Source organism: Catharus ustulatus, chromosome 8 (genome assembly GCF_009819885.2).
Source record: "Catharus ustulatus isolate bCatUst1 chromosome 8, bCatUst1.pri.v2, whole genome shotgun sequence".
Taxonomy (NCBI): Eukaryota; Metazoa; Chordata; class Aves; order Passeriformes; family Turdidae; genus Catharus; species Catharus ustulatus.
The window spans coordinates 19,351,770-19,378,254 of record NC_046228.1 but is presented as its reverse complement, the minus strand read 5'-3'; the positions used below and the strand labels follow the sequence as shown (position 1 = coordinate 19,378,254).

Genomic DNA, 26,485 nt, shown 5'->3' with positions numbered 1-26,485 from the left:
ACAGCTGACATTGGCAGGAGCAGCTTCCTCGCTAGCTGGCCTGGGGCTCTGGCACTCCCTGCCAAGACAGCAGAATGCCTTCAAACCCTGCCATATTCAGGGGCCACAAGCAATATTCACACATTCAAACTTGCTTCTATCATGAAAATTGCATTTTCTTCTCCCTACCTCTTGGAAAAGGAGAGAGAAGAGGGGTGATCATGTACTATATTAGTATGTAAGCACAAGTATGATAGATTATTACACTGATTAGATAGATAGTCCTAAAAGGTGCATGAAGAGTGATTATCTGTTTTCTCAAAGCTTCCATAGAGAGGTCAAAATGGAGATGCTTTTCATATCTCGATCCACAATCAGCCCTCTCTGAGGAGAATTGACTCTCTAGCTGCTGTTAATCTGTGTAGGTCCATCAATTTCACTGGGGCTAGACTGACATCATGCCCACCGACATGGGGAAAAAAAGTGTCACTTTGTTCCAGGTTAGCCTGCTCACTAGGAACACGAGAGAAAGCCCAATCCTGCCCATTTCTCTCTGCATTTCTTGACTGAACTCTAAGAAAACACACAATTCACAGCATCAGTTTTACCATCTGAAGGGCTTAGAGAGGAGCTAGGATTTTTTTTGTTGTTTTAAATCAGTGACCCATGATGACACCATATGGTTTTATTTCATTTAATTTGAGCAGAGCATTAATGTTCAGCTTCTAGCAGATCTCTACGCATTCCAGTTCTGCTGTGCTCCATGGTACAGGTGCAGACATAAGGAAGAGGGGTAGGAGGAAAGAAAGGGGACAATGTCTGCCTTTTGACAGTGTTTGTGCCAGGCAGGAGGCTGGCCTGCCACCTCATTCTGCTGAGCAGGAATATGCAGCTTCATGCCCCTGGCACTGATGACTGACACTGGTCAGCCCCATGTGTATAGGTTGCCTAGCCTGACCTCCTAGAATGAATTGTTGCATGAGGCTGTAAGAACCATTTGCCCACAGGTGTGCCTGAAGCTGTGTTATGCAAAGCTGTGGCTACAGAGCCATCAGGATCCAGGCTGGCTGGCCTCAAGGTGGCTGAAGTATGTCTACACGAGCTGCACTCAAGCAGTGACTGCAGCATAGAAATGTCCCAACAGTCCTCAGGCAGGTGTTTCTACTTTTATTACACTCATTTCATGTCTGAAAGGCTTTCTTCCAAACATTCATTAAAATCTGATCATTTAGAAGATATCATACAGTTACCAAAATATTGTAAGCAAGCTTGATCCTGGTTTTTTGACATCCTGGTTTTAAGGTGAATTAAGGAAATCTTAAACGACAAAAATACTTTTACTGGTCTTGGATGTAGAAACACAAGGCCTGGGAGGAACAACCTGGGTCACCAAGTCCAAATTTTAATACCGTGAAGCAGACATTCAACTCAGAACAGCCATCAAAGTATCCATGAAAGCAGTTACAGATCTACCTATCCCCCTCAACAAATTCATAATCTCTGCAACAGAAGGCCAAAAGCTATAAAACCAACAAGCCATAGGAAGAGAACAGGAGAAAAGCATCACTAGTAGATAAAGTCCCTTTCACTAGCAAGACATTTCTGCCATGAAAAGGCCCAGAAATTTTTGACCTCTGAGGAATTAAGAATTGTTTTCTGATTACACCTGCACTGCAATGATTTGTAGTTCAGAGTGTCATCTTCTGCTACCTCTAGACTGGCTGGTTTGAGTGCTGCCAGCAGTGCTGCTGCAGCAGCATGGAGCTGGCTTGGGGCACAGCCCCACGAGCTGCCAGCACACAGTGACTGCCACGCAGCGCGGGCTGGAGCTGTCACAACGGCGGCTGTGCCAGCAGGTGACTTAAGAGGACCTACAGAAACACACGGGCTTGCCAAGGTTAAATATCTTAATCTGGGAACTTTTAATTGAAAGCTTTGCTTTGAGCCCATTTCCAGTTATTAAAATTCAGGAGTCTGTGCTGAATTCCTTGTGGACATTCATTTTGATTAACAGAAGACATGTGTGTACTAGGAAGGGAGTCTTGAACTGGGAGGAATCAGATAAATGTAGATAACATTCTCAGCTCTCTTGCAAGTTATGCCATACCTGGTATTTTGTGTAAAGCCTCAGATCTTGAAGATAAAAAATTAGTTCAGCTTTCATTTAATACCAAGTTATTTCTGGCTTTCATAACTTCAAGGACCAGGTGGAAGTGGGACCTGGCTGCCTCCCAAGGGGCCAGAACTGGAGGCAAAGGAAAAAAAAATCTTATTTTGCAGCATTGTGAATTTTATGCCGGTCTCCTCATTTTGGAGGGTATTGACTCAGGACTTTTAAACTTTTGGTTTTGGCAGCTTTGTGTTTTAGCTGTGTATTATCTCTGTATCCTGCAGAATGCTGCACTGCAGTAAGTGCTCGCCTGTGTAGGATAAGTAAATGTTTTCCTTTACAGGGATGTCATTTCAAGTGCCTCCCTTACAATTGTCAGAACTGGGGAAAATTTTCCCAGTGGACTCTTTACCATTAGAAGATTTTTGTCAAAAAAAAAAAAAAAAACAAAAAAAAAACAAAAAAAAAACCCCAAAACCAAACAAACACAAAACACTGCTGAGGATGTGTCTATTTAATCAATCTAATGTTATTTTTACCTCAGCTTTAAAGAAATCAACAAAATTGTAAGAAGAATGTGAATCTTATTAGAATGGAGAAAGTTTGGGTTTTCCCTTTAAAATTACCTTTTTCAGGTGAATTGGTGACTATGCTAAAAAATAAAAATAATATGATTTTATTGAAAAAGCAGGTTCCAACTACACTGAAATGTAGAATTCTAATAAAATTCTGATTTGAAAACACATAGAAAATATGCACAGAGAACCAGAATCTTTCCCTTCCTGTTCTAATCCTTGTTGTTCTTGGTATAATTTATTCCTTGCTTTATCATCTCACCCAAAGCAGTTAAGCACAAGTGAACACTTCAGGGTGTGGGTGTTACATAGACTCCAGCATCAAATTGGTGCCTGCCTCTGTAGGAGATTGTCTAGTTTTCAAATTTATATGACAAAGCCAGTTTTGTATAGTGAAAAGATCAATTTATAACCAGTCTGTTTGGTTTATGTAAGTCACTGCCAGGTCCAGTGTTTAGAGATACAAGCTGTATGTCTATGTGTCCATATTGTGTTGGCAAATGCATTAACATTTGTTTTGTGGTATGTTTTAATTCACCACACAGCCAGCATATTTGTTTATCTTTACCTCTAGGTTTGCATTTATAACTGTGGCTACATGGAGTTAGACATTTGGGTCACATATTATATACTCATGCCCTATGAAGAATTAATTTTTTTTTTTCAACCATTTCAAGTTTTAACAGAGTTTTGTGGGAAAACACTCAGATGTGTGGCATGTAACCATCATCAGCTGTCTAAATGGATGTTTTTGTACAGCACTCACTTATTACAAATAATAAGTCACAATCACCTAGCATTAGTCTTTAACAAGGCTATAATATCTATGATATAATAGCTAACATATCTGAATACTGATCCATCATTTATGTGGAACCTTAAGGCCCATACCTGTGCGTACATTTGCTTAATTGTATAAGTTTGTGAATGCAGAACTGCTCTATTCTTAAAAAACATATCTGGCTTCCAATAGATTAACTGCAGATCTGTGGGTTTCTGTGAGCCTTCAGCAACTTGTTATACCCATCCTATTCTGTTACAGTGGCTGGTAAAGTACCCTGAGCCTCTGGGTCCCCCTTTCCTGGCTCCTGAAATACAGTCTCTCCATAGGAGTTAGCAGATTAAGGATTTATCTACATAAGGTTCTGCAAAATAATTTGAATTAACTGAATGTGTGAAATTAAAGTGGTCTAGTTAAACTGTATTACACCTCTGACTCCCTTGTTTAGAATTAAGGCAGCTTTAATTTAGTTTAGCTTAATTCACTTTGGAAATGAAGTGAACTAAATTCAATTTAGGACACTCAAATTTTGAATCAGCACCTGAACAATGTTTTAATGCTTTTAACCAATGTACTTGTGAAGTTAATTCAGATTAATTTTCCTCTTTGCCCCTGTGTAAACAAGCCTGTTTTCTATTCCCTCTCAATGAAACCTTCTCAGCTGAGACTCCTTCAACAACTCCGAATTGACAACCAACCTCCCAAGAGGAGCAGTTTAAATGATCCTCCCACACGCACAAGTGTTTCCTTATCCCTACATCCCCATGCAGGCAACTTTGCTCCCAGTGAGCTTTAGTGATCTCTGAGACTGATTTGTCTGAGCTTGACTCGCTGAACCACGCACTAGCTGGGGTAAACACAGAAGAGATACAGCAATTGTTTAGCACTATCTGAAGACCTGAGTTATAAATATTGAATTATTCAAATTTTGCAGTTTAGGATTTTGCAGTGGAATAGGATATTGCAAATTATGATATATTATTTCTGCAAATCATGATATTCTAGAGAATTTTAGTGATTTTATTCAGTTCCATTATTTTAAAACATGGTCCCCTTAATCTGAATTAAGTATGTGTTCACCTAATGAATCAGAATGCCTCCAGCTGTAAATCAGCATGTATTGAATTTTTTTAATCTAACTTCAGTTCAACAAGATCAGATGCAATCAGGATTCACAGGTAGAGGTATATAGAGCGACATAGGCAATGGTATTTTAAAAAACTATACTCCCTTTACATTTTTTTCTTGAATGTATTGTAGTCTGAGAAGACAGGAGGTAGCATAAGGTGAACCAAAGATTCTATCATGTCAGATTTAAAATGCAGTTGCAAAATCAATCATGAACAAAATAACCTTAGAAGTAAGACAGAAGCATATTTTAATGCAGGAATATTAATATTTTTAGAGCAATGGAATTTTCAGAATTTTCTTTACCTTCCTTAATTTTAGAACACACTGTGTATTTGGTCAAAAGATACCTTAGGAAGGAAATGCTGTTAAATATCTTTATCACAATGCAAAATAGCTCTTGAAAAATTGCCTTTTGGAAAATCTCATCTCAGAAAGAAGCTGCCCCAAGATTTTGCTAAAAAGTCAAAAGTCAACCAGACATAAAAAAAAAGAGAAAAAAAAAAAACAAAAACAAAAACAAAGAAAGATGCTTAAATGTCCCAAACCATCCAGTATTGTTTGATTAAATGATTAGGCAATATTTTGTGTGCTGTTTTTTATGGAGTTATTGCTTATTAATAGTGTTGTTTGATGGCTACAGCAATCTCAGCTCTTTGAGAGGTAGAAAATTAGCATGGTTTCACTGAAACAGCCACAGCATAATGCAATAAGGAGGCAGTCCTATATATTAATATGCTTGTGCAGAATGCACTTCAGCATATGTGGGCATCCATTTATGTGCAGCTAGCTAAGAGGATACCACTGTAAGTAAAATCTAAAATCTAGGCTTGCAGAAGCAGTGAGTTTCAGTGTGGCTGTGCTGCTCTGTGGGGCTGTACTGAGGTATCAGTGTGTGTGTGCTTGTGGGTTTGCACACACAGACCATTGCAGGTCTGTCTGTCTGCAGGTGTGCTCCTACTTCTGTGTGTGATCTGGCTGCACTGCTTTCTGAATGTCAATGAGCTTAGTAAAAGCATGTATGTATTTGTATCTGTGTGTGCATCTATCTGCATATGGATGGGCTTGCATGGTGTCTCTAGATCCGTTTCTTTGTGTGGTTTGTGTGTCCCTCCTGTAAGATGGATGCCTTCTTGAGGCCTGATCTCGGTCACCCTGCGTGCTTTCGTTCCCATACAAGGCACCATCATTCAGCAGCACAAACACAAACTGGGCACCAGGAGACCTGGATCCCTGTTGATGAGCTCTGTAAGTGAGCAGAGTCTTTTAATTCACTCTGTGCCTCAGTTTCCCCTCCCAGCCTTTTTTTAGACTGAGACTGAGGACACACACTCCCTGTTACTATATGGGCATAATGTAATTCCCTGTGTGAATGGCTCTATCTAGCTCAGTCAAGGTACCAAGTCCTGAGAGGACCTTCTGATGTTCTACCACGGCCTCCCAGTAACATTCATCCCTGCATGTACCTGCCTTTGTGTGTTCATATTTGGGGTGTCCATCTGTATACTTTGTGGCTGGCTATTTGTAGTTTTTATCTCCCCCATGTACAAACAGAGCAGGGGAAGATGGAAGGGAAGGAGTTATTAAATGCCAAGCGGATATGCAATAAATCCCATTGATTTTACAAACTCCAGCTTGTCTTCAATCTCTTTCCGTTCTTTATCCTGGGGGCATTGCAACAAAACCCTATTTTAAATACCTTTTCTTTCCCTTCCCCCTTCCCCCTCCTCTCACTCCCAAAAAAGTGTCAATATTTTATTTGGATTTTTAACTTCGCTCCATAACAGTTGTTTGACCTCCTGACTCATGTGAGTCACATAAATTCTGGGACTTTATTCAGGAGCCATGTTCCTTCTATTGAATAAGCAATTTGGGAGGGTGAATTAATGACTTGTGCTGTTGCTGGAAAGTCCCTGAAGAAATATTAAAATTGCTTGCAGACCAAATCAATACTCACTGAACACCCAGCATGAGGACCTGGGCTTTTTAATGGCTACAAGCAGCGGCACTGGGTAGAGGAAGGGGAATTCCTGTACACACAACACACGCAGGCACACAACCAACAGCAGCCTTCCCCCAGCCTTGCTGGCTGTTTCAGTAACAGCAGATTCTTGTGCACGCAACCTGCTACGAGCTGCTGCCTGCTGTGCCAGGGAAAGGACTTACAGTCCCGTTCCCCCATCTCCCTCCCAAGCAGATCATGCAGGATTTGCAAAAGCTGGCTGTTTGGGCTGTGTGTTAAGCGCTTGGGTTAGTATGGTCTGGCACAACCTGCGAGGCACAAGGAAGGTTGATTGTTTGTGCCGTTATGAGCCTACTCTGTGTCACTTTGCTTTTTTCCTCTCTAAAGAGGAAAGACATGAGTTCTGTGTTAGGTTTGGGGGTGCTGTTGTGGTTTAGGAAGAGGATTTGGCTGTGCTGCAGAGGCATGTCTGTAAGATGGTTCTGTGGCTTTGGGTGCTGAACAGTATTTTCATCTGTCCACAGTGTGAATTTGTTTTGTTTGTGATATTCTGTAGCATTCCCTTTCTTTATAATGGCTTGTCTTTTGGTGAGACTTGAATGTCATGCACCCCTTCTTGTGTTAAGAGTACCTGCATGATGCTTTTGGTCATTGAACAGTTGTCACTTCACTACACCAGTCTATTTCAATGCTCTGGGTGCCATCCTGAATGGTTCTGAGTGCCCTGGGAGTCCACCAGCCTCACTAGGACATGACTGTGCTCAGTTGTGCTGCTCAAGAAGGCTTTTACTATTTGCTGTTCTCTAGACTGACAACAGCCAGATTTTGCCCGTACCCTAAGACCCCTCTGGCAAGGGTGGGTTTTGTTGCCAGAGTTTCAAGTCTCCTTTGAGAATGTGGCCCCATGTTTTGGTGTTTTGCCCTGTGGTCGTGAATGGCTGTTTTGTATTCGCTTGTTGGGCGGCTGTTATTGTGTATTAACACCAGGCTGAGTGTGCTTTGTATGACCGCATGTCTGTCTCATTGATTCCATCAGTATTATTTTGTAATCGTGTGATTGAGTTAGTGTGCATTTCAGGGCTCCTGTGTATTGAATAATGATGTCAGGGATTGGGTTGTTTGACTGGGTAATGGCCTCTTTTCAGAGTTGTAAGTGAATGTGTCCTTCTCCTGTTTCCCTGTCTCGGCTGGGGCAGGATCATTTACACTAGGTGATTCCTTAAGATGCTCACATGCACTAAAAGAATTTCCCTTTGGCTCACGAGCTCTCCCTGCCCATGGGGCATGCTGAAGGTACGTCTCTCGTGTGTGTGCCACGTGGGGTGCCATGTCTGGCTGCTTCTCAGCTGCATGCTTCAAGGTGTGTGTGTCTTCTGGCGTACTCGGATTTTGCTAAGACCTTTCAGTTACGTTTTTGGATAAGGTTCTTCACAATTACATTCAAGACAATTCTGTGCAGTTTCAAATGAGGTTTGACTGAGTCTGTGAAAGGATCTATAAATTACTGCATGTCTTCAGTGAAGTGCACGCTTGCCTTTGCAAGGGTCTTCTTGTATGACTTTCCACATTAATGCATAGAAGGGCATCTGTGTCAGTTAACAGATGCCTCTGATCTGTGTGTGACTGACTAGCAAGGCTCCCAGGTCTGAACTGACCTGGGTCTCTCCTATATGTAAGAAAGAATGGGATTTTGTGTCAGCAGCATTTAGCAGTAAATATATGTGTTAAGAAATTTTTAATGTACAATGAATCTCTGGGTTTGTGCAATGGCTTCTGACTTGTGCGGGTATTGTGCAGTAATACTTTAAGACAGTGTGGTCACATTTGGTCCCTTGGAAATGAACAAGAGAGTTCAGTTATTTTTCAGCTGATGATTATGTGTCATTGCTGCATGAATTTATTTGCTCTGCACAGGCAATGTGTCTGGCATTGGGCCTGCTCTGTCCTTCCTCAGCCATCAGGATTTAGCCCAGCAGCAGTCACATCCAGACAAAGTCTATCAAAAAGGCTGTGAAAGATCCAGAAAACTTCCAGAGAGAGTTGTCACTTGTACCCTCTCATCAGAATACCTCATCAGGGCAAGATCTGTGACCTCTCTCAGTCAGGCCATCTATATGACTGAGATTTAGCAAGCCAGTGAATCTAGCTTATATTTTTCAGTGAGGTTGCTAACAGGTAACTCCTTTCTCATCCTTGCATTAGCTCAAGCTTTACTACTTCCCTTGCTCCCTTGTTTGTGCTCTCACACTCTTTTCCCCACTTTCTCCTCTATATTCTGGCCTGAATTTGACCTTGAACAGATTACATGATCCTTAGCCCGCCCACTGCTTTACCAGATCCCACCCCTCACACTGGGGTAGCAACATCAGGGTAATAGGGAGAAGGGAAAAAAATGAAGGAGTGAGGAAGGGAGAGAGGGAGGGAAAGAGGGAGAGAGACCTGTTTGAAAAATAATTGGAGGCTGTTAAACAGAGGAGCCCAGCATATCACTCTAGTAATGGAAATAAATTCCATTGTATTTGCATTTTAATTTTCCACATAAACAAAGGCCCGGAGTGAGCTGGCTTCGCCAGAATCACCGGCCAGAATTTAATTAGAAATGAAAAGTTTATAGGGTCCTCTTTAATGCGATTAATGCACAGTTAACATTTATCACATACATATGCTGGAATCGCCTTTTTTAAGCAACCACCGGCCATGAAATGAATTTCTTTTCAACTTTTTTAGCATGCGTGAGGAAGGCTGTCTCTGGTGAGGCGGTCCAGTGAGCACACTCCTGACAGCTTGGTAAACTGCAGCCCACAGAGGCTTAGTAGCCCCCATCCTCACTGAGGAAAGTTCAAGGTGGCTTAGAGGGAAGCATGGTCTAGTGGTTAAAGCCTGAGGTTGGGAGTCAGGGGATCTGGGTTGTATTCCCAACTCTGCCACATGCTCACTGCATGACTGACTTGCTCTCAGCGTCTGTTTCTCTGGGTGTTAAAAATAAAAGAGAAATCAGCTAAAAGAAGATATCTCAGCCCCAGACCCCTCTGTGTCTCAGTCTCTCCAGCAACTTGCCCAGCCCTGTTGTATGGGATCTGGATTGCATCCTGTACTGTGCTGACCTCTCAGCTCATCTCCCTCTGCTTGAACATTCCTGTGCCAGCTGCAGACACAGAGGAACATCCACAGAGCTTGCCTGATGTGAGAGGCTGGGCCTCCTGGAGGGACTTCTTTGCAGTGCCCCAGCTGCCTGCACATTCATATGCATCTCACATGGGCGTGGGTTCCTATGGCTCTCGCATTGCTTCTGTGAGATACACATCTTCCTGACAAAGAGCATGAGTCAGGAGTGGAACAAACTCTGCCTCTGCAGTGTGGGAGCCCCGGCAGCCCTGCCATGAGGACCTGTATTCATGCTTCATGTTTCTTAACGGGATCCTCACATTCTGGCTTGGTCCAAAAAAACTACTAAGAGCAACTTGTGATATATTTGACTTGGGTCCGTCAAGCCTGAGCTTCAGATACAAAGATAAACTTACTCAGGAGCAGCAACCAGCCCTCCTTGTGGCAGGGGTAATTATGCCTCCATTACCCTGAAGGGCCCTGAGTGGTTGCCCTGTGAGTGCTTATAAAAATCTTGAGTTTGTCTGCACATGAATGCTAGGGAAGGCAAGTCTGAATCAAGAAAAATTATCAATATCCTTTCCTTGCAGAGCACAACAACAAGATAAAAGGCCAAAGGTGAACACCTCCCCTGTTAATCTATGCCCCTGCCAGAGCCAGGAGGGTATCAGACTTGTCACCTCCCTGCATCCTCATGAGTCCCAGAGGGGACCCTGGTCCCTTCCTTATGCTGCCTTCCCTGCTCTGGCTGTGACAGACGGGCTGCAGCCCCCTCCACTCCCGCACTTCCTTTCCAGTCTTGCAGACAAGCAGAGTAAATAAACCAGGCCCATGGACACAGAGTGTTAGCGTGTTAGGGACACAGCAGGGGAAGGAGGAACATGAAACCTCTATTGATCCCTTGAGGAATGATGTCCCTTCCTTATCTTATCAGATTCTCTTCACTCTTCAATTATAGTCTGTTGAAATTGGCCTCTTAACCCAAACAAGATAACCTGGGTAATGAGGAAAAGAGTCCAAGGGGAGGGGAGAGGAGAGAAGGGCAGAGTCCAGCACATTAAACTAAGCTATAATTAGAAATATCTCCTTTAGTGTAATCTCCTCTGTCCCCACTATCCCCAGGTATCCTCTTCTTGCATCGTGTATCAGGTGAACTACCACACGTCCACTCCCTGGCAAATGTATCATGCCATACACTGCTCATTCCCTCACTCACACTTGGTACCCACAACAGGCACATGTCCCTCCATTTGTGCATGACATTTTCTTGTATATATGTCTTTGCCCTGCTGTACACCTTTTGTGTTCACACATCTCAGCAGATGACACTTTGTCACACACACGCTTGCACACACATTTGTGTTATTGGTGCTGCCCACCTCACCCAGCTGTGTTTCCTCAGCCCGTTGGTGGTACAGCTGCCAAAGCACCTTATCCCCACATCTGCCCAGAAGAACTGCTGGCAAAGATATGAGCACCTTTAGGGCTCCCCCCTGCATCTGCTTACAGCTACAGTTCATCAGTGCATTTACAAGCCATCGGGAAGCAGTGGCACAAAATCCTGTGCAGAGTTCCACATATTGCTGTGCCTTTGCTCACCACTGTGACTCCCTGCATGTAACTGCAGAGTTGTGACGTTGTTTCCATGGATAAGACTATTCTTAGTTCTTACACAGACCAATAATACCTACTTGCTAAAAGTCTATACTCCCAGCTGGACATGTTGCCCTAGTGATATGCCCGTGCTCCTCCTTGTACACATGTCGTGGGGTATAGGGCATGTCTCGCCCAAATATCCATTACAGAGAAGATTGTCTGGTGGAACAATAGAGACTCAAAGGTTTATCTGCACAAATGCACCCAGGTTTCCATGCTCAAATTACTTCACTGTGCGCAGGGTGATCCTGGAGCATATTCAAGCAGTGCAGAAAGCGCTTTCATTTTGGAAGGTGGTGCTCTGAACAGTGCTAAGGCTTCATTTACAGGGCTGGCATCCTCCTCGTGCATGCATGCTTCAAAAGACTGTGTTCCCCAGGATCACTTTATCCCTTGTCTTTCACTGTGCAAGGGGCATTTCCTTGTATACACATCCACCTGAAATGGGCCACACTCCCTCCCACTGCATGTCTCCCTGTGCCACCAGCTCTCCCAGCTGTGTTTGTGGGGCATGAAGAGCCATAGGTATGCCACTGACATCTATTTTTCTTTAAATATTTGCAGATCGCAAAAACTCATGTAAACTGCCAAGGGGTTTAGAATCACAGCACTAATCTTTTTACAACTTCGTATGTGCTTTCTCATGTGCAAGCATACAAACTCATCCATGCAGCTGCTCCCTGCTCTCCAGCCTGCGCCCCTCACAAGAATCTGCACGCAGCCAGACCCACTTGCTCTGCCCCCATCCTGAAGGGGATGTTTGCCTTCAGACTCACAGACCCTAAACTCAGGCACACGTGTAGTCTGAAATTGTTAAGGCCACATAAGGGAGTTGGATGTTAATACTGAATGACTTGGCATCTTATTTGGACAGTGGCCCAAACTGCCTTCTGGAAAGCCACAGCAGGTCGGATTTTGACAGTATACAATTCAAATCTGCTTTTGCCTTTCACTCCATCCTTATCTCTTGCCCTTTTCTTATCCAACCCCACCCAACTGTGCTCTCTTCCTATTCTGGAAACTTCATGTTTGGCTCATCTGTCAGAGTCAGCACTACAAATATTGTCTCTTTTAAACTCTAAATTTGCTTTTTGTTCCATAGAGAAAGGGAATCTGGGACACTGCACATTTTCTGCTCTGCCTCTGCTTGCACTGCCTTGGCATGGTTGTATGTAGAGTATCCCTGAAATACGCTCAGTTTGCAGACATGATGTCCTTTTCTACAGAAATTTTATTCCTTCCATTTCTCTTTCTCGTCTCCTCAATTCACACTGATTTTATAAATAAATATGTATTTTTTGTGTATGTGTAATTTGTTTACAAATGTTTGATTTTTCAAGTTCAAAGTCTGTAATTAAACAACCAAGAAGTGGCATAAATTTAGGCAAATATAAACAGCAGGCACTATTACCTAGCTACATAGTGCTGTGGTCTTTCTTTTTAGAGACAGATGACCAAAACTTGTTCTTAAAAGAATTTTTAGGGAAACATGAGTATATTGAAAGACAGTATTCCCTTTAAGAAGAGCCCAAATCTTAGTGCTCGAAGAATCTAGTGCAATTTTAAAGTGAGAGCTAGAAAGTGGGCAGTGGGATAATGAGTTTTCTGTTGTATTTTGGCCCAGCTTGAAACAAATGAAGATTGGTTTTGTGAATCAAAGGGCTGGGGTATTAATCCTTCCTGACCAATGAAATGAGTGCTCTTTTTGTTGCCAGAACTACGCAGACTACCCTGGAACTAGAGGTGGTACGGGACATCCTGCCTGACAGATACGTGAGGATTTCTTTTGTGACTTTGTTGTTTGGGTGCAGTCTCTGCTTTTCCTCGTGTAAATTAGCAAACAGACCTCAGTCTGCCTTGCAAAACATGGTTACCACCCTTCTCAAATGAAATACAGTGATGGGCATTTTGAGCAGAGCTGATCACTGCTCTTGAAGCAATTTGTCTTCCAAGCGGATATGGCTATTTAACCTTTATGCCTTGGACCCATACAGGGAGAGAAGAATTTACCTTGGAAGGTGGAGGATCTGTTGAAAATGGAGCTAAACATAGGAAAAGTAAGTTTGCCCCCAGGAGAGAGCAATTATTAGAGGCAAACTCCATCCTACCTGTGTATGTGTGCATGTGTTAGAAGCCTGGGCAACAATGTGATGTGCAGGTTTTAGAAATGCTACAGGTACTGCAGAGCTAGGGGATGACAAAAGCAAGAAATGTCCTCTTTCTGTTTTTCATAGAGGGCAGAGACAAGTCACCAGAATCTCCCTTCCTGAATGAACAGTGAGGTTTGGGTAGATGTTTCATATATAGCATTTTCTGGGAATTGTATCTGTGGACTCACAGTCGGTTAGCTCAGATTTTTGGCACATCACTCTTCCTCTTCTCTGTCAAAACTAGTACACACGTAAATCCCAAGCCAGACAAAGGACAAAGGAATATCCTTCCCTGACTGCATCAAACTCCTGCATATGCTTCCTTTTGCGTACCTGCATTCTGTGTCACCATCTAGGTGCCTGCTCAGAGACACATGTTCTCTACCATATACCAGTATGTAGTATCCAAATAGCAGGCACATTTCACCAAAGGTACCTATCTGCCTCGCACTTAGAGTCCCTGTATAAATGTCCTGTACAAAAAAATGCAATATAGTTCAGCTTTTTTTGTTCCCCATACCCACATCTGAACGCATCAGCCCTTCAAATTTGCCTACTGTATACTAATGTATACCCTCTCCACTCCTCCTATACCATCACTCCTCCTCAATGTCTGTATGGACAGACATATTCTCTCCATATATCTCAGCATTTCTTGCATATATCCTGTCATTCTTCATACCCCAAACACAGCTATTCCTCTGCTATGGCTCCAGGATTGAACTATTGTGTTGTCCATTTCCCAGTGACAAGGGGTCTAGTTACAGGGTTATTGATTAGTTTTCATGCAGACAGATGGATCTGCCTTTGGTCTCCCCACCAAAATCCACCTCTGTATGGGCTGATTGTCACTGCTCCAGGGATAGGATTTCACCAGGAGACCACCCTCCATGCAAACATCCTTCACCCAGGCCACGGATGGTAATAAATGGAGTCAGGCTGAGCCATAATAAAAGCAATTGAGTGGGTTACCTGTGCAGACATGAGATTTATACCTCCTCATATTTGATGTGATTGTTTTATTGAGTTCTCAGTGCAGTTAGGATGCCATTTATTTATTTATTTATATGCCTACTTATCATGGAAGAGGGGGGAGGCTCTTTCAACCTAGCTGGTGTTCAGCCTCCGTCTTGTCAAATATGAGCCCACGGAAAAGGACTCTCCAGTTTTGCTCTGCTTTTTACCTAGACTTGGACTTGATGAGTGAGCCCTTCCCACATATCTCATTTTCTATGACAGACAAAGATGTTTGTTTCAGGACCCCTGAAACCTTGAGGACTGTCTGAATTATGAGCCTACTAGAAGGCAAGGGGCTGGTGTAAACCGAGACATGTATATACTGATTTTCTAAAAGCGCCTCTCGGAAGAAATTCCTATTTACGCTGTGCCTGTTTTGGACAATGGTTTGTGATCTATGCACAGAGCCTCTTTATGCTATTGCAATAGAAACAGTAAGCATTGCTTCTGACTCTGTGATCACATGTGAGCATTGAGAAATATTAGCAGGTGTAAATTGATTGGAAATGAATATTTGTAAGTGCACCCTGAGGAGTTTGGAAACCAAGTGATTCTCAGCTGGGTAGATACCCATATAAGTGATGCAAAATCAACCCTCAGTTACTGACAATAGAGAAAATTGGCGGCTAGTGCTGAATATCATAGTGTCTAGTATTTCATCACAAACCTAACCAAGTCTTTTTTGGGTTTTCCAGCTCCTCTAGTCAAGTGGTAGCATGAGAATTTCAGTTCTCATTTAATAAAGTATGTTGCCAGTGCTTGTGGGGGCTTGAAAAGGGACCTGTCAGCTCTCAGAAGACTCAAAGGACTGCATTGTTAAGATGTTTTTTAAGTTGTTTAATAGGAGTCAAATATCCAAATCCCCTTTAAAATTTTGAGTAGAAAAGAGAAAACAAGTGAAAACAAACCTACGTTGTATTACAAGTGCTCATGATTCTTATGCCAATTACACAGTTTAGGCTCTGCCTTGGCACTTTTAAACAGTTGGGACTGATAAATACAACATTGCAGCTATAGGCTCAAATAGATTAATTTGGATTACGATGGAAAAAATCCTCATTCTTGGTAGTCTCCGTTTTAAAAAAATAATCATTTGGGAGAAGAACTCAAACCTTTCTGATACTTTCATGAGTAGTAATCATTGTTAGAGCTATCTACACACAGATGGGATTTCCTAAGCTCCTAGTGAGCTATGTGGATGTCAGACCAATGGTAAATGTTTTTAGAAGTGTCTACCTTTCCATTTACAGAGACCAACACCAAAAGTGTGATTGCTAAATATTTTGGTGATTTTAGGTGGTGAGTCTAAATTCCAATTTAATTTCACCACGCCTTAATTAAGGACAATGGAATCTAAGTGAAACTCACCCTTGCTCAACTGTTTTGAAGTCGTATACTGTTATTCAAGTAATATGAAAATCTTTTTGCTTGAATAGGCTTTGGGGTTAGAGATGAGAGTTTTTTGGCATTTGATATATGTCTGAAAACACAACTTGTTTTGTATGCACCATGTCATTATATCATAAAAGGTCCAGCTGCCTTGCTGGACCATTATCTGTCTCTTTAGCCAACACAAGATTATTTCTTATTGTATATTTGCTTGATATTAATGCCACTGAGTTATATATATTCCAAGAAAACAGGAATTCCTATAGGATGCAATTCCATATTTTAATGGACCTCCCTATCAGGGGATACCTTCTGCTACCATTTAAGTGTTTCCTTTCTTATTTCCCTCCCTTCATTCCTGCCTATAGTGCTTTGTTTAAATGTGAATAATTCCTTTCCTGTTGGAAGGACTGTGCCCTTCAGATCACTATATTGTTCTCACCCCTTCGTCATTTCTTGGCCAAGCAGCTTATGTTTTCTCCTCTTTTCTCCCAAAGTCAAATGAGTTTTTTTCGCATAATACCAATTCTGGTAAGTGAGGTTTAGCTCCATAAGACTCACTCACCCAGCGCAGAAGTGCAGCTACCTCTATGGCAGAATGCAGCAATAATTCAGCAATTGCAAAATCTTGAAAATATTTAACTTCCAGAAAAAAATCAAGCTTTTTATACATCTATAAAAAAAGGAAGGGCTGGGATTTTTAGGCGATAAAGGGACCGATACGGTTCTGAACTTCAAGGTTCACAGAACAGGGAGTTCAAAACTTCCCAGGCACAACCAATTCTACTTGCTGACTGGCTCTGTTGAGCTAATATCTCTGCAATATGAAAATTAGAAAAAGTGCAGCTAGCTTATTGTATTTCCCCCCATATAACCTTCCAATGGCCAGAATACGATGAATAAGACAAAGAGAAATGCTGTGAGCATTCATTTACTCTTTCAGCTGCAGTAACATTGTCTGTAACCTCTGCTTTATGAGCCTGTCCTTTATTTGTAATGATAAAAAGAAGATAATACCAGGTTTGTGTCTGATGGAAAAGAGTATGAATTTAAAGGAGTATATTCCCTGTGATGAAGCCCTGTGTGACCCGATTACATTCTTTGCTCAGCTGAAAGCAGCTGGCAGTAGAAGTGTTCTACCTTGAGAGCATGCCCTGATGTAGGAAACCGCGTAGGACTCAGCATCAGCATGGGAGAGAAGATTCCTGCTAGAATCCCGAATTTCTTCTGTGCACACTAGGAAATGCCAGGTTACAAGTCCTGGTAATCTCTGTTGAGTACCGTCGGACAAGTTTTCTTCACCCCTTCCATGTACCAAAACAATGTCAGACAGAGGCAAATCTAGTCTATATGATAAGTCAAATATTTGGTGTCTGTATGGAGAAAACTGACTTGTGCCTACGAAATACCAGCAGTGGTGATAGGTTTGTGTGATTCACACACCCACACACACGCCTGCAGATTAAAACTCAGGCAGTTCACCCTGAGCTCACTGCAGACAGTGCAGTTGTCACTGCTTTTGGTCACTATGAATAAACTGCCATTAGGGATGCTCTGTACTCTTCAAACTTCTCCCTAGACTCATTACCTGTCTTCCAAGAATTCCAGATTTGCTGAGGGGGGAAAAACAAGAAGAGATTCACAGTGACTTTGGCCAGGGTGTCATTGGGGAATTCTCAAGTGGCGCCGGCTAGCGAGGGTGGCTCAGAAAGCTCTGTTTGCGTAATACTGATTTCTTCCTCATGTAACACAGCCCCTGCCCGATGCGCCTGTTTCTTGCCAGACAATTGTTTGTCTTGAAATGTTACATTTACCTCAACTACATGATCTAAAGCCTCAGCTGATGTAAAACAACCTAGCTCCACTTTTGGACTTTTTATGTGTTGAACTCAATAGATATTTTTAGTGGAGTATCATACTGAGTTTTACAAAAGTAACTAAAAGCTGCTATTTTCATTTTACAAATGGCAAAACAGCCTTCTAAAGAGTCCGTGTGAGCTGCCTAAGAACAGTCAGAAAATTAATGTCAGGACTGGTAACAGAAATCTGATCTTCAAATATGCCATTCTTTGCTCTAAACTACAGGCCTGCCTGCAGCCACTGAAATTGGCCGTATCCTCAATAATATTTCAATGTACAAGTATATTTCACTGGTCTTTATAACCCAAGTCAATGTACATGTCTTTCCATATGTATTTTTAAAAGCACATCATTATTGGAGACTTTAACTAGGCATCATTAGCCAATTGTTATATCGTGAAAATGGAAACATCTCCCTAAACCATATACTTAACAGTAGAAATTAATGGATAGCCAATACCTAAGACAAAATCGGAAAAACATCCAGCAGTTTGACTGAGATAATATATCCACTAAACTCTATTCTCTGCTATGGGGTATTAGTTAGATCTGCTTTCAGGAACTCAGGGTCCAAAGTATATCCAGAAGGCTGACTGAACTCTGAAATGCTTTACCTTTGGCATGCCTTGATTGTGAACTAACTGGGAGCTCCCAGTACTGAACCTGACCATCCAAGAACTGGGGTAGAGGTACAAGTCAGGGGGAGGTTGTTTTACTTTGCCTTTCTGGACCTCATTCATTAATCCAAGATAATTCATTAATTTAAGAGAAGCAGGAAATAGAACTTTAACAACAATGTCCATTGCATAACTTGCATTACCGTGAACGTATGTCGGCGATCTGCTCCATCCACTTCCTACTACTGTCTAATTCAGAAGATTTCTCTGGGATGATCATCATCTCATGAAATCTATGTTCTTAGGTGAACTATATGTTCTGCTAAACAAAGGAAAAGTTCTCACTAACATCTGCTCCCAAGTTCATTTTTAGGAGACTGCCACAAGGAACATCTAAATTTAGCAGTGTCTAAATTCAGTTGAAATAGTCTAACCTGAAATGACCAAAGATAACTCGTTTATAGTCACATGATAGATGGAAAAGTTTGGGCTGGCAGAGCTCTCAAGAAGCAAGGTGCTCAAGCAATTCAAAGCATTAATCGCTTACAAAAGAATTAATGTCTTCTGTCTTTTGCCTGCTTCTCAGTTACATGCACTGTGTGTATGTGTGTGAGTTTACATGTATGCATGTATATATCCACATTTGTGTGTATACCTACACATACATAGCTGGTTTGTACTGCATAGTACTTAATGTATGAAGTGGGAACAGAAAAGCTGCAGGCATAGAAATAACTGATCTCGATCCTGTCATTTCTGGTGCCCTTTCCTTATTAATTCTTATACTCTCTAGATTTTTTCTGTAATTAAAAGAAAGCTACTGCATAGCAGAAGACTTTAGTATTTTTTCCTGAATCTTACAGGGTAGTTAAATCATATTTTTTTCACTAGAGCTTGTATCTACCCTTTGTCTGCATGAGTTTGGTATGAAAAAGTTTCTGATAAAACTCAGAACGAAATAACATGTCCCAAATGTGTCCTGCTACTCTCAGTGTAACAGTGACAGATCAATGCAATGTAGGCACACAGAATTTAAGAAAAAATAAATTAAGTGTATAAGGGAGACTTTTAAAACTGAGTTGAAACTGTGTTGTTCCGTAGTCACTCACCCAAAGGCCTTTACTTTAATGTTAGACTAATTCTCAGAAAGAAAATAAAATGTAATTAATACATTTTTTTTAAATCTTATTATAACCAAAAGTGATTTTTTTCCCAAAAAAATGTACAAGGACATGTCAGTTTTGAACCACAATATTCACTGTCTATCTAGGGATATAGGTAACTTCTTTTTCTGTAAATGCCTTGCTAATTGCCTTAAAATGTTAAAACGCTCCCCAAAAGCTCTAACTATTCTAGACACCGGGCAAAACCAGATTTTGCGTTAGAAACTCCACATTTTGCGAAAGTAAGAAGACAGATATTTATTGATGGCTAGGTTTTAAATTTGTCATCGCTCTGAAGCTGCTCAGAGACTAAGTGTTAGATTAACTCAATTTGTGATTGGTGATCAGAGAGATGACAATTTACTGCAGGTAAGGGATTTGCTGTTACAAAGAACTGACCCGATTCTGTATGAGAATTTTTACAATAAGGGAGAGAAAAATGTATATTTAAATTGTGAGCTTCTTTGTGTTTTTTGAGTTCTGTGAGCTGGAGTCATGAAAGTCACTGGGGTGAAGTTTGCACTACTGTCCGCAGCACTAGGATTGGGCCCTAATACACTCAGTATCTCCTATTTCACTGCATTTTTTTTCCCAGTTCACTGTCCTGTTCTTGCCCAGGACAGGCTTGCAAATTTTATGACCTGTGTTATGGGCTCACTTCCTCACATATATGAGTTTTGGGGAGTGCCATACCAAGGTGAACAGTGGGAAGTTTGGTCTGAATTTTTAAAAGGAATGGGGAAAGACTGAATCTTACTAAGCTAAAATGCTCTTGAGCCATGGGGACTACACACTCAAATGCTATTGCCATGGTGGGTCACAGCTGAGCCTCTCTAGTATAATAATACTTAGCAGCTACAAAACACTTGTCCTCAAAGTATTTTATAAGCACAATCTGACATCTGTTTCCACCTCTTTCTGAGAAAAATCTGTTTTCATTTCCAGTGTGAGGAAACTGAGGTACAAAACTCCCCAAACCTTGCTGCAGACTGGTAGCATGGTGGGAGCCAAATCTGGTGCTCAGCTTTCTGCCCAGGATATCACAACCCAGATGTGAGGCACTGGGTCCAGCAAGCATAAGGCTGAGACTTCAGTGACTTTTGGATGCTGAGATCCCTTAAGCTGGCTGAAGTATAAATATATGTTGGGTCCATATATGCTATTTCTCAAAAAAACCTATGGCTGTTCCTCTGGACTTCCCTACCACCCGCTCAATTCCTTACAGGGATAGCTGTCTGTCCTTCCAGAGCTGCCTTTGTAAGGTGTCTGAATGTCAAACTGTTATTATTTCAATACCTGACTGAGAGAGTAACAGAGACCTGGAGGTTTTTTAGGAGGGTGTATAATTAGCCGATCAGTATTATGTTACCCTGTTCATAACTTAATAACCATTTTAATACAGATGGCACACACAGGGATAATTTCCTAGGGTAGCCTAGCAGTATATTACAGAGACAGTGTGTCTGAGGGAATCTTTCTTAGCCAAGGTACATTCCACTAGCTAATTCTACCTGCTGTTTTCAAGATGATTTGGGATAATTCCATATCATTTGCAAAATATTAAAACCCATTTATATAGGATGCCAGATTTAGAAATACACAGTCTGAGTTATTAGACATATTTTGATAAATCTGCCATGAAAAGTGCAAGACAAAAAAAAACACCACTGTGTTTTCCTTGCTATTTATTTTTTGCTTCCCTTGCTATAAATGCACCAGGTTTTGGTTTTGTTTTTTTTAATCTGGCTAAATTTGTTATATATCAAAGGGGCCAGTATACCAATCTGTGCATTTTATCTGCACTGACACTACAAAACCCTGCATGCTTATTTACACATATCCAGTGTATGTTTATTTGCCTGGGAAAAGCCATACATTTGGAATTGCATCCGAAATTTCGTGTATTTTTACTCTGTTGGTGAGGTATTTCGTGCCTATGTACATACCTTTTGCAAATATCTTTGCGTTACTCTGTTTCTAGAGGTTGTATTTCTGTGGGCACAGTCAGAGTATCTGTACGTACATAACACTGAAACAGCCTAATTGCTTTTACTGTGTGCACAAGAGTGTTGTGTTGCCAAAGTGTGAAGATCTAATGTACGTTGTGTTTGAATGTGAACAGTCTGAGCACTTTGACGTCTGTCAGTACTTGATTACATCTATTCCCTTTTCTCCTGCATCGATCCTGGCTTTTTGCCTTTCGTATGGTTATTTTTGACACCTCAAACCTGAGACCAAATCTGAGTCTCTCCAACAACAAAATCAACAAAATCTGCACCCTAGCAGCCGGGGAAGGAAATGGGGAAGTGGGGAAGGCGGAAGGGGGGAAATGGTTCGCTAGTGCAAAATCGATTCTGCTGCTGCCCGTCCTTCTGCGAGGGCAGGGATCAGACCGAGTCGGGGCCACAGGCACCGCGGAGAGCAGCGTTGGGTAAAGAACCGCCCGGCAAATTTAGCCATTCCCCCAGGCTACCGATGGGGAGTGAGCCGGGGGCGTGGGTGCCAGGGAATCCTTCCTCCCGCGCTCAGCGGCTCGCGGCGGCGAGCCCGGCTTGGCAGAAGATGACGGCAGCCTTTCTGCTCAGAGCTCTAATACCCTGGCAAGGCTGGAGGTCATCTACACCCGGGAGGGGTGTTGGAGGGACACGGCAAAGCCCGGCTCCGCGGCCCGTGCCCTGTGCAGCCCGAGCAGCGCGCAGAGCGGGCGGCAGGCCCGGGCTGTTCGGCGGCAGCAGCAGCAGCGCTGCCGGGCCCCGGCTGCCCCCGGGGCACATCCGCGCTCCGCTGCTCGGGGCGGCCGCTGCGGGATCGGACAGCTCTTTTCGGTCCCGCTGCCCGCAACTGGGCTCGGAGGTCACGGCGGGGTTGGGGTTCGCCCGGTGTCGGGCCATGCCCACGGGTCCCGCTGCGGGCAGGGGACTGGAGAAGGCTGGATCTACCCTGACCAAGGAAGGATTAGGCCGTCCTCGCTGCTGGAATGGGTTTTATGGGGCCGTAAAGATGCGACTGGGCCGCGAGCTGCGGGGTTGCTCTTACCTGTTTATGGAAGAGACGCTGGGGACCGTGTCGTTGTCGCAGATGCCCTCGGCCAATAGCCTGTCCCGGATTTCCCAGGCGAACATTGTCGGGTTTTGTCTCTTGTACTCGGCGATTTTATCCACTACTTTGGGGGTGGCCACTTTGGGTTTGGAGCCTCCGATCACGCCGGGCTTGATGCTCCCCGTCTCGTAATACCTGCACAAAAGATGGTCAGTGGCCTGCCGTGCCGGGAAGGGCTCCGCCGTCCTGGAACGCTCATAGCCCCACTGGCCCTCGGAGCACCCCGCGGCCCCTGCCCCGTGCCCCACCTCGGCTTCGGCCCGCGGGTACGCGGCGTCGGGCCGTGGCCGCTCGGGCGCTGCATCTCGCCGCGCCGCGAGTCGCCGGGCGGCCTGACCTGGGGCTACGGCAATCCCTTCGCCTCTCTAGGGCTCGTTCGCTCTCCGTTTTTATGTTTTGGGGGTTTTTTAGGGGGGATTCTTTTTTTTTTTTTTTTTTTTTTGCTTGTGTGTGTGTGTGCGCACTCGAAGCGAGGGGCGCTGCCTCCCCCTTCCCCCGCTTTACGCGCACACACTTCTTTTAGGCCCTGGGGTGGGGAAATAAAACAGAAACCCTCTCTCCGCTGCAGCCGTCCGGAGGCGAAGCCCGCCGAACGCGGGACGGGGCCGGGCGGCCGGGGAGGGGGCGTGGGGAGCGGGCAGCGGCGGGCTCGCACTCCCCCGCCTGCATCTGCCGGCCGGCCGCTCCCGACCCGGGGCACTGCCCGGGCTGCGGGTGCGGGAGAGCGGTTTATCCCCGCTCCGGGGTCCCTCTAAAGCGGGTGCTCATACAGGGCAGCTCCAGCCCATCCTCGCTGTCCATCAGCTCTACTGCCGGCAGCGTTTGTGTCCCGGCCTTCGCCGGGCACGGCAGCGCGTACCGCAGCACCGGCGGCTGGGGCTCTGCCGCCTGCTCACACTGCTCTGCATCCGAGCGGCCGGGCCGGGGCCCTGGGTCTCCCCTAGTAGCCCCTAGGGACATTGCACACCTCATTTGGCGGTGATCGGTTACCGCGGGCCTTTATTTATTTATTTATTTGCCCCGTTGTTTGTTTATTTACCCGTGTGTTTGGTAAGGCTGCTTACGGCTTGTTGTGAGTTAGGATTTTTTTGTTGTTGTTCTTGCTGGATTGGGGGTTTTTTTGGTCGTTCTTTCGTTTTCTTTCTCCTGTTCCTTCTCTTTCCCGCCCTCCCACCTACTCTTCTGAAATTATTTTGTTTTCCCAGGAGTTTTCAAACACTGCCGGTGAGGGAAGGGGGGAGGCGGAGGAGAAACACGTCCTTGCCAGCTGGAGGAGGGGGCCCTGCTCAGCCGCGGGCTCCCACTGTGCGAAGGTGCCGGGGCCGCTCGGGGTCGTGGCGGGGAGAGCCCGATGCCGCGGGAAGGGCGGAAGGTCATACTGGAGCGGGGAAGGGATGCAGCGCAGCGGTCTCAGGGGAGGGGACGGAGCTGCCTCTTTCCTTACCTGCCCAAGATCTTGCTGACACAACCGTGGCTGACCCGCAGCTGCCTGGAAATGTCACAGGGTCGCACCCCCTGGTGAGCCAGCTCCACTATCCTTTGTCTCACCACGTCAGGTAGGGGCCTGCCGTTCACAAACACCCCCCCGAGCTGGTTCACACCCCCGTGCCCTGCTGGGGAAAGAGAAATAAAAAAAAAACACAACAACCCACGCACACCAGAAACACACCGTTAGTCGTGGATTCTTTACCACTCGTACTGCAAAATCTCCAGTCATTACAGATGGATGGAGGTGATGGCGGGGGGTCGAGAGTGGGGTACAGGACATGGGGAAGCGAGAGGAGATAAACAGGGAGAAAGAGAGAAAGAAGGAGCTAAAAACGAGGAGAATGAGAAAATTAGATAAAGAAATAACAAGGGAAAGATAAAGAGGAAGAGAGAAAGAGAAAGACAGAAAGAAGGAAATAACAAAAAAAAAAAAAAAAAAAAAGATAAATAAGAAGGAAAGATGGAAAGATAGAAAGATGGAAAGGAAAGAGAAGGCAGAATGAATTTTCCCGAGACAGAGGAAGATTGTTCTCCACCTTCCCGCACGCCCTCCCTCCCCGAGCCGCTCTCCTGCGGTCCCGACCGGGATGCCGGAGCGGTGGATTCTCACGGCCATTGTGGTGGGCCGAGCACGGAAACAGCGCCCGCGCCCGCTCCTCTCCCCAGAGATGCACTCCCAAACTCCAGATCTCGACCTCTTAGAGGCTCCGGGCGGACTCTGCCGCAGTCCCCCTTCTCTTTACTCCTGGGCTTTTTTTCTCATTTTCTTTCCAGGATTTTCTATCACGTTGTCAATTACAGTTCCTCGCGAACTCCGCCCTCCCTCACCCCGCGGCATGTCCCCCATGCAAGCAGTCCTATCCCGTTATTTTGGGATGCGAGTTGAAAGGACTCACTGAGAAAAGGAGAAAGGGAAAGAAATGGAGGGAGAGGAAGAAAGAAAGAAAATATTTTGAGTCCCGCAGTTAGTGTTCCTTTACAGGCGGACCCTCTTTCTCACTAGCTTTCGATCTTTACAGGAAAAAAATTCCAGGGAAAAAAAAAAAAAAACCAAAACAAAACAGACTCGTACTATTCCAGTTTGGTTTTTTTTCCCCCACCACACAAATCTAATTCAGGGAGAATTTAAATTCTCCGTTTTCTTCTATTCCCCCCTTTTCATACAAAAACCTGCTCTCTCTTAGATAGGACTGCTAGGATCGCTTTTTTCCCTCCAATCTGTCTTTCTCCATTTCTTGAAATTACTTGGGAGAGGGAAAAAAAGTATGCACCTGCTAAGCGTGGGCACGAGAAATGGAGTGACAGGGATAAAGGGAAATATCTCCTTTTGGGACGCAACAAGGCACTTGGTCGTGTATCAAACGTCTACGTTAGAGCCGAGAGCGGTTCGCCGCTGCCAGGGCATGGGGAGATGCCCGCTCGCAGGCGGTACAGCTTCGCTGGCGCTGCTACCTGGGTGTCTCTGTCTCCGGAATATCCAGCTGATATAGCTGTGGAGTGCACTCTGTATTAAAGCTTTCCTTTCACGCAACCCTAACCTCCTGTGTCTTCCTCGCCAAGAGATCTTAGTTCGTTTTGCAGTTTGCTGAAAAATGATCTGTTTGTATTTTCGTTGAGGTTTTTTTCTCTCCTGCTTCTGACACTGACTTATTGGCTCTGAACTTAGTGGAAACTCTCATTGCCCTGCGATCGATCCAAGTCCTTTCGCACAAATAGAGTTTTTCCCATCTCCCCCACCCCTTCTGTAACACCTTCACACATCCCCTCCCAGCCCCATCGGCCGGGGCGCCGGCTGGCTTTCTCATCGTTCCCCGCTGAACTGGGGTTATTTTTTGCGTTCTTTTGTTAGTCTTTAATATTTTGGGTTTCAGAAGGGACGGGGAATATATATCTTCCTCCACTAAAACCCACGGGTGTATATTGTTGTGTTCTTCCTTCATTGGTTCAGAACCCCTTCTGCACATGTTGCCTCTAAAGTTACAAGATAGCAATTTCTTCGGCAACTCCACGATAAATAATTCAAAGCACCTATTATAACTCGCATTACAAAGTATTAAAAGGCAACAGATGCAAAAAGATTAAAAATTAATAATTCAAATTATTGCAGTCCGGATATTTTTCACACGAGTTTGTTTTGTTCTGCCCCGTGGTTTTCTACGATTCTTTCTATCAGAGCAGTCAGATATTTACGTGTATTTATCTGCATGTAAGTGCCGGCATCTGTATCTGCACAGACTCAGTCGTGCCGCTGTCGTACCGATCGTGTGTTGCTGTCTGTCTGTCTGTGTGTCAGGAGCCTGTGCCCGCAGCTGTTTTAATTGCTTAATAATATCCAGGTCTGTCGCTCTGGAAATACACTGTAAGAAGCGAATCAAATGTTGCTGGGGTCTTTTTGTTTTGTTTAG

The 26,485-nt window shown here is 44.0% G+C and overlaps 1 protein-coding gene across 10 annotated transcripts in view; it reads right to left on the bottom strand.

The window, feature by feature from the left end:
- PAX2 (paired box 2) overlaps nt 1-26,485 on the bottom strand; it is a 100,583-nt gene that overhangs the window by 60,602 nt on the left and 13,496 nt on the right. For 7 of the 10 annotated variants that reach the window (XM_033066515.2, XM_033066513.2, XM_033066516.1 and 4 more), the window contains exons 2-3: nt 24,037-24,205; nt 22,530-22,727 (exon numbers count right to left, since the gene is read on the bottom strand). In XM_033066515.2, coding sequence (XP_032922406.1) covers nt 22,530-22,727; nt 24,037-24,205 — 367 coding nt within the window. The remainder of the gene's footprint in view (nt 1-22,529; nt 22,728-24,036; nt 24,206-26,485) is intronic. The other 3 variants (XM_033066523.1, XM_033066514.1, XM_033066520.2) reach the window with 1 other exon arrangement.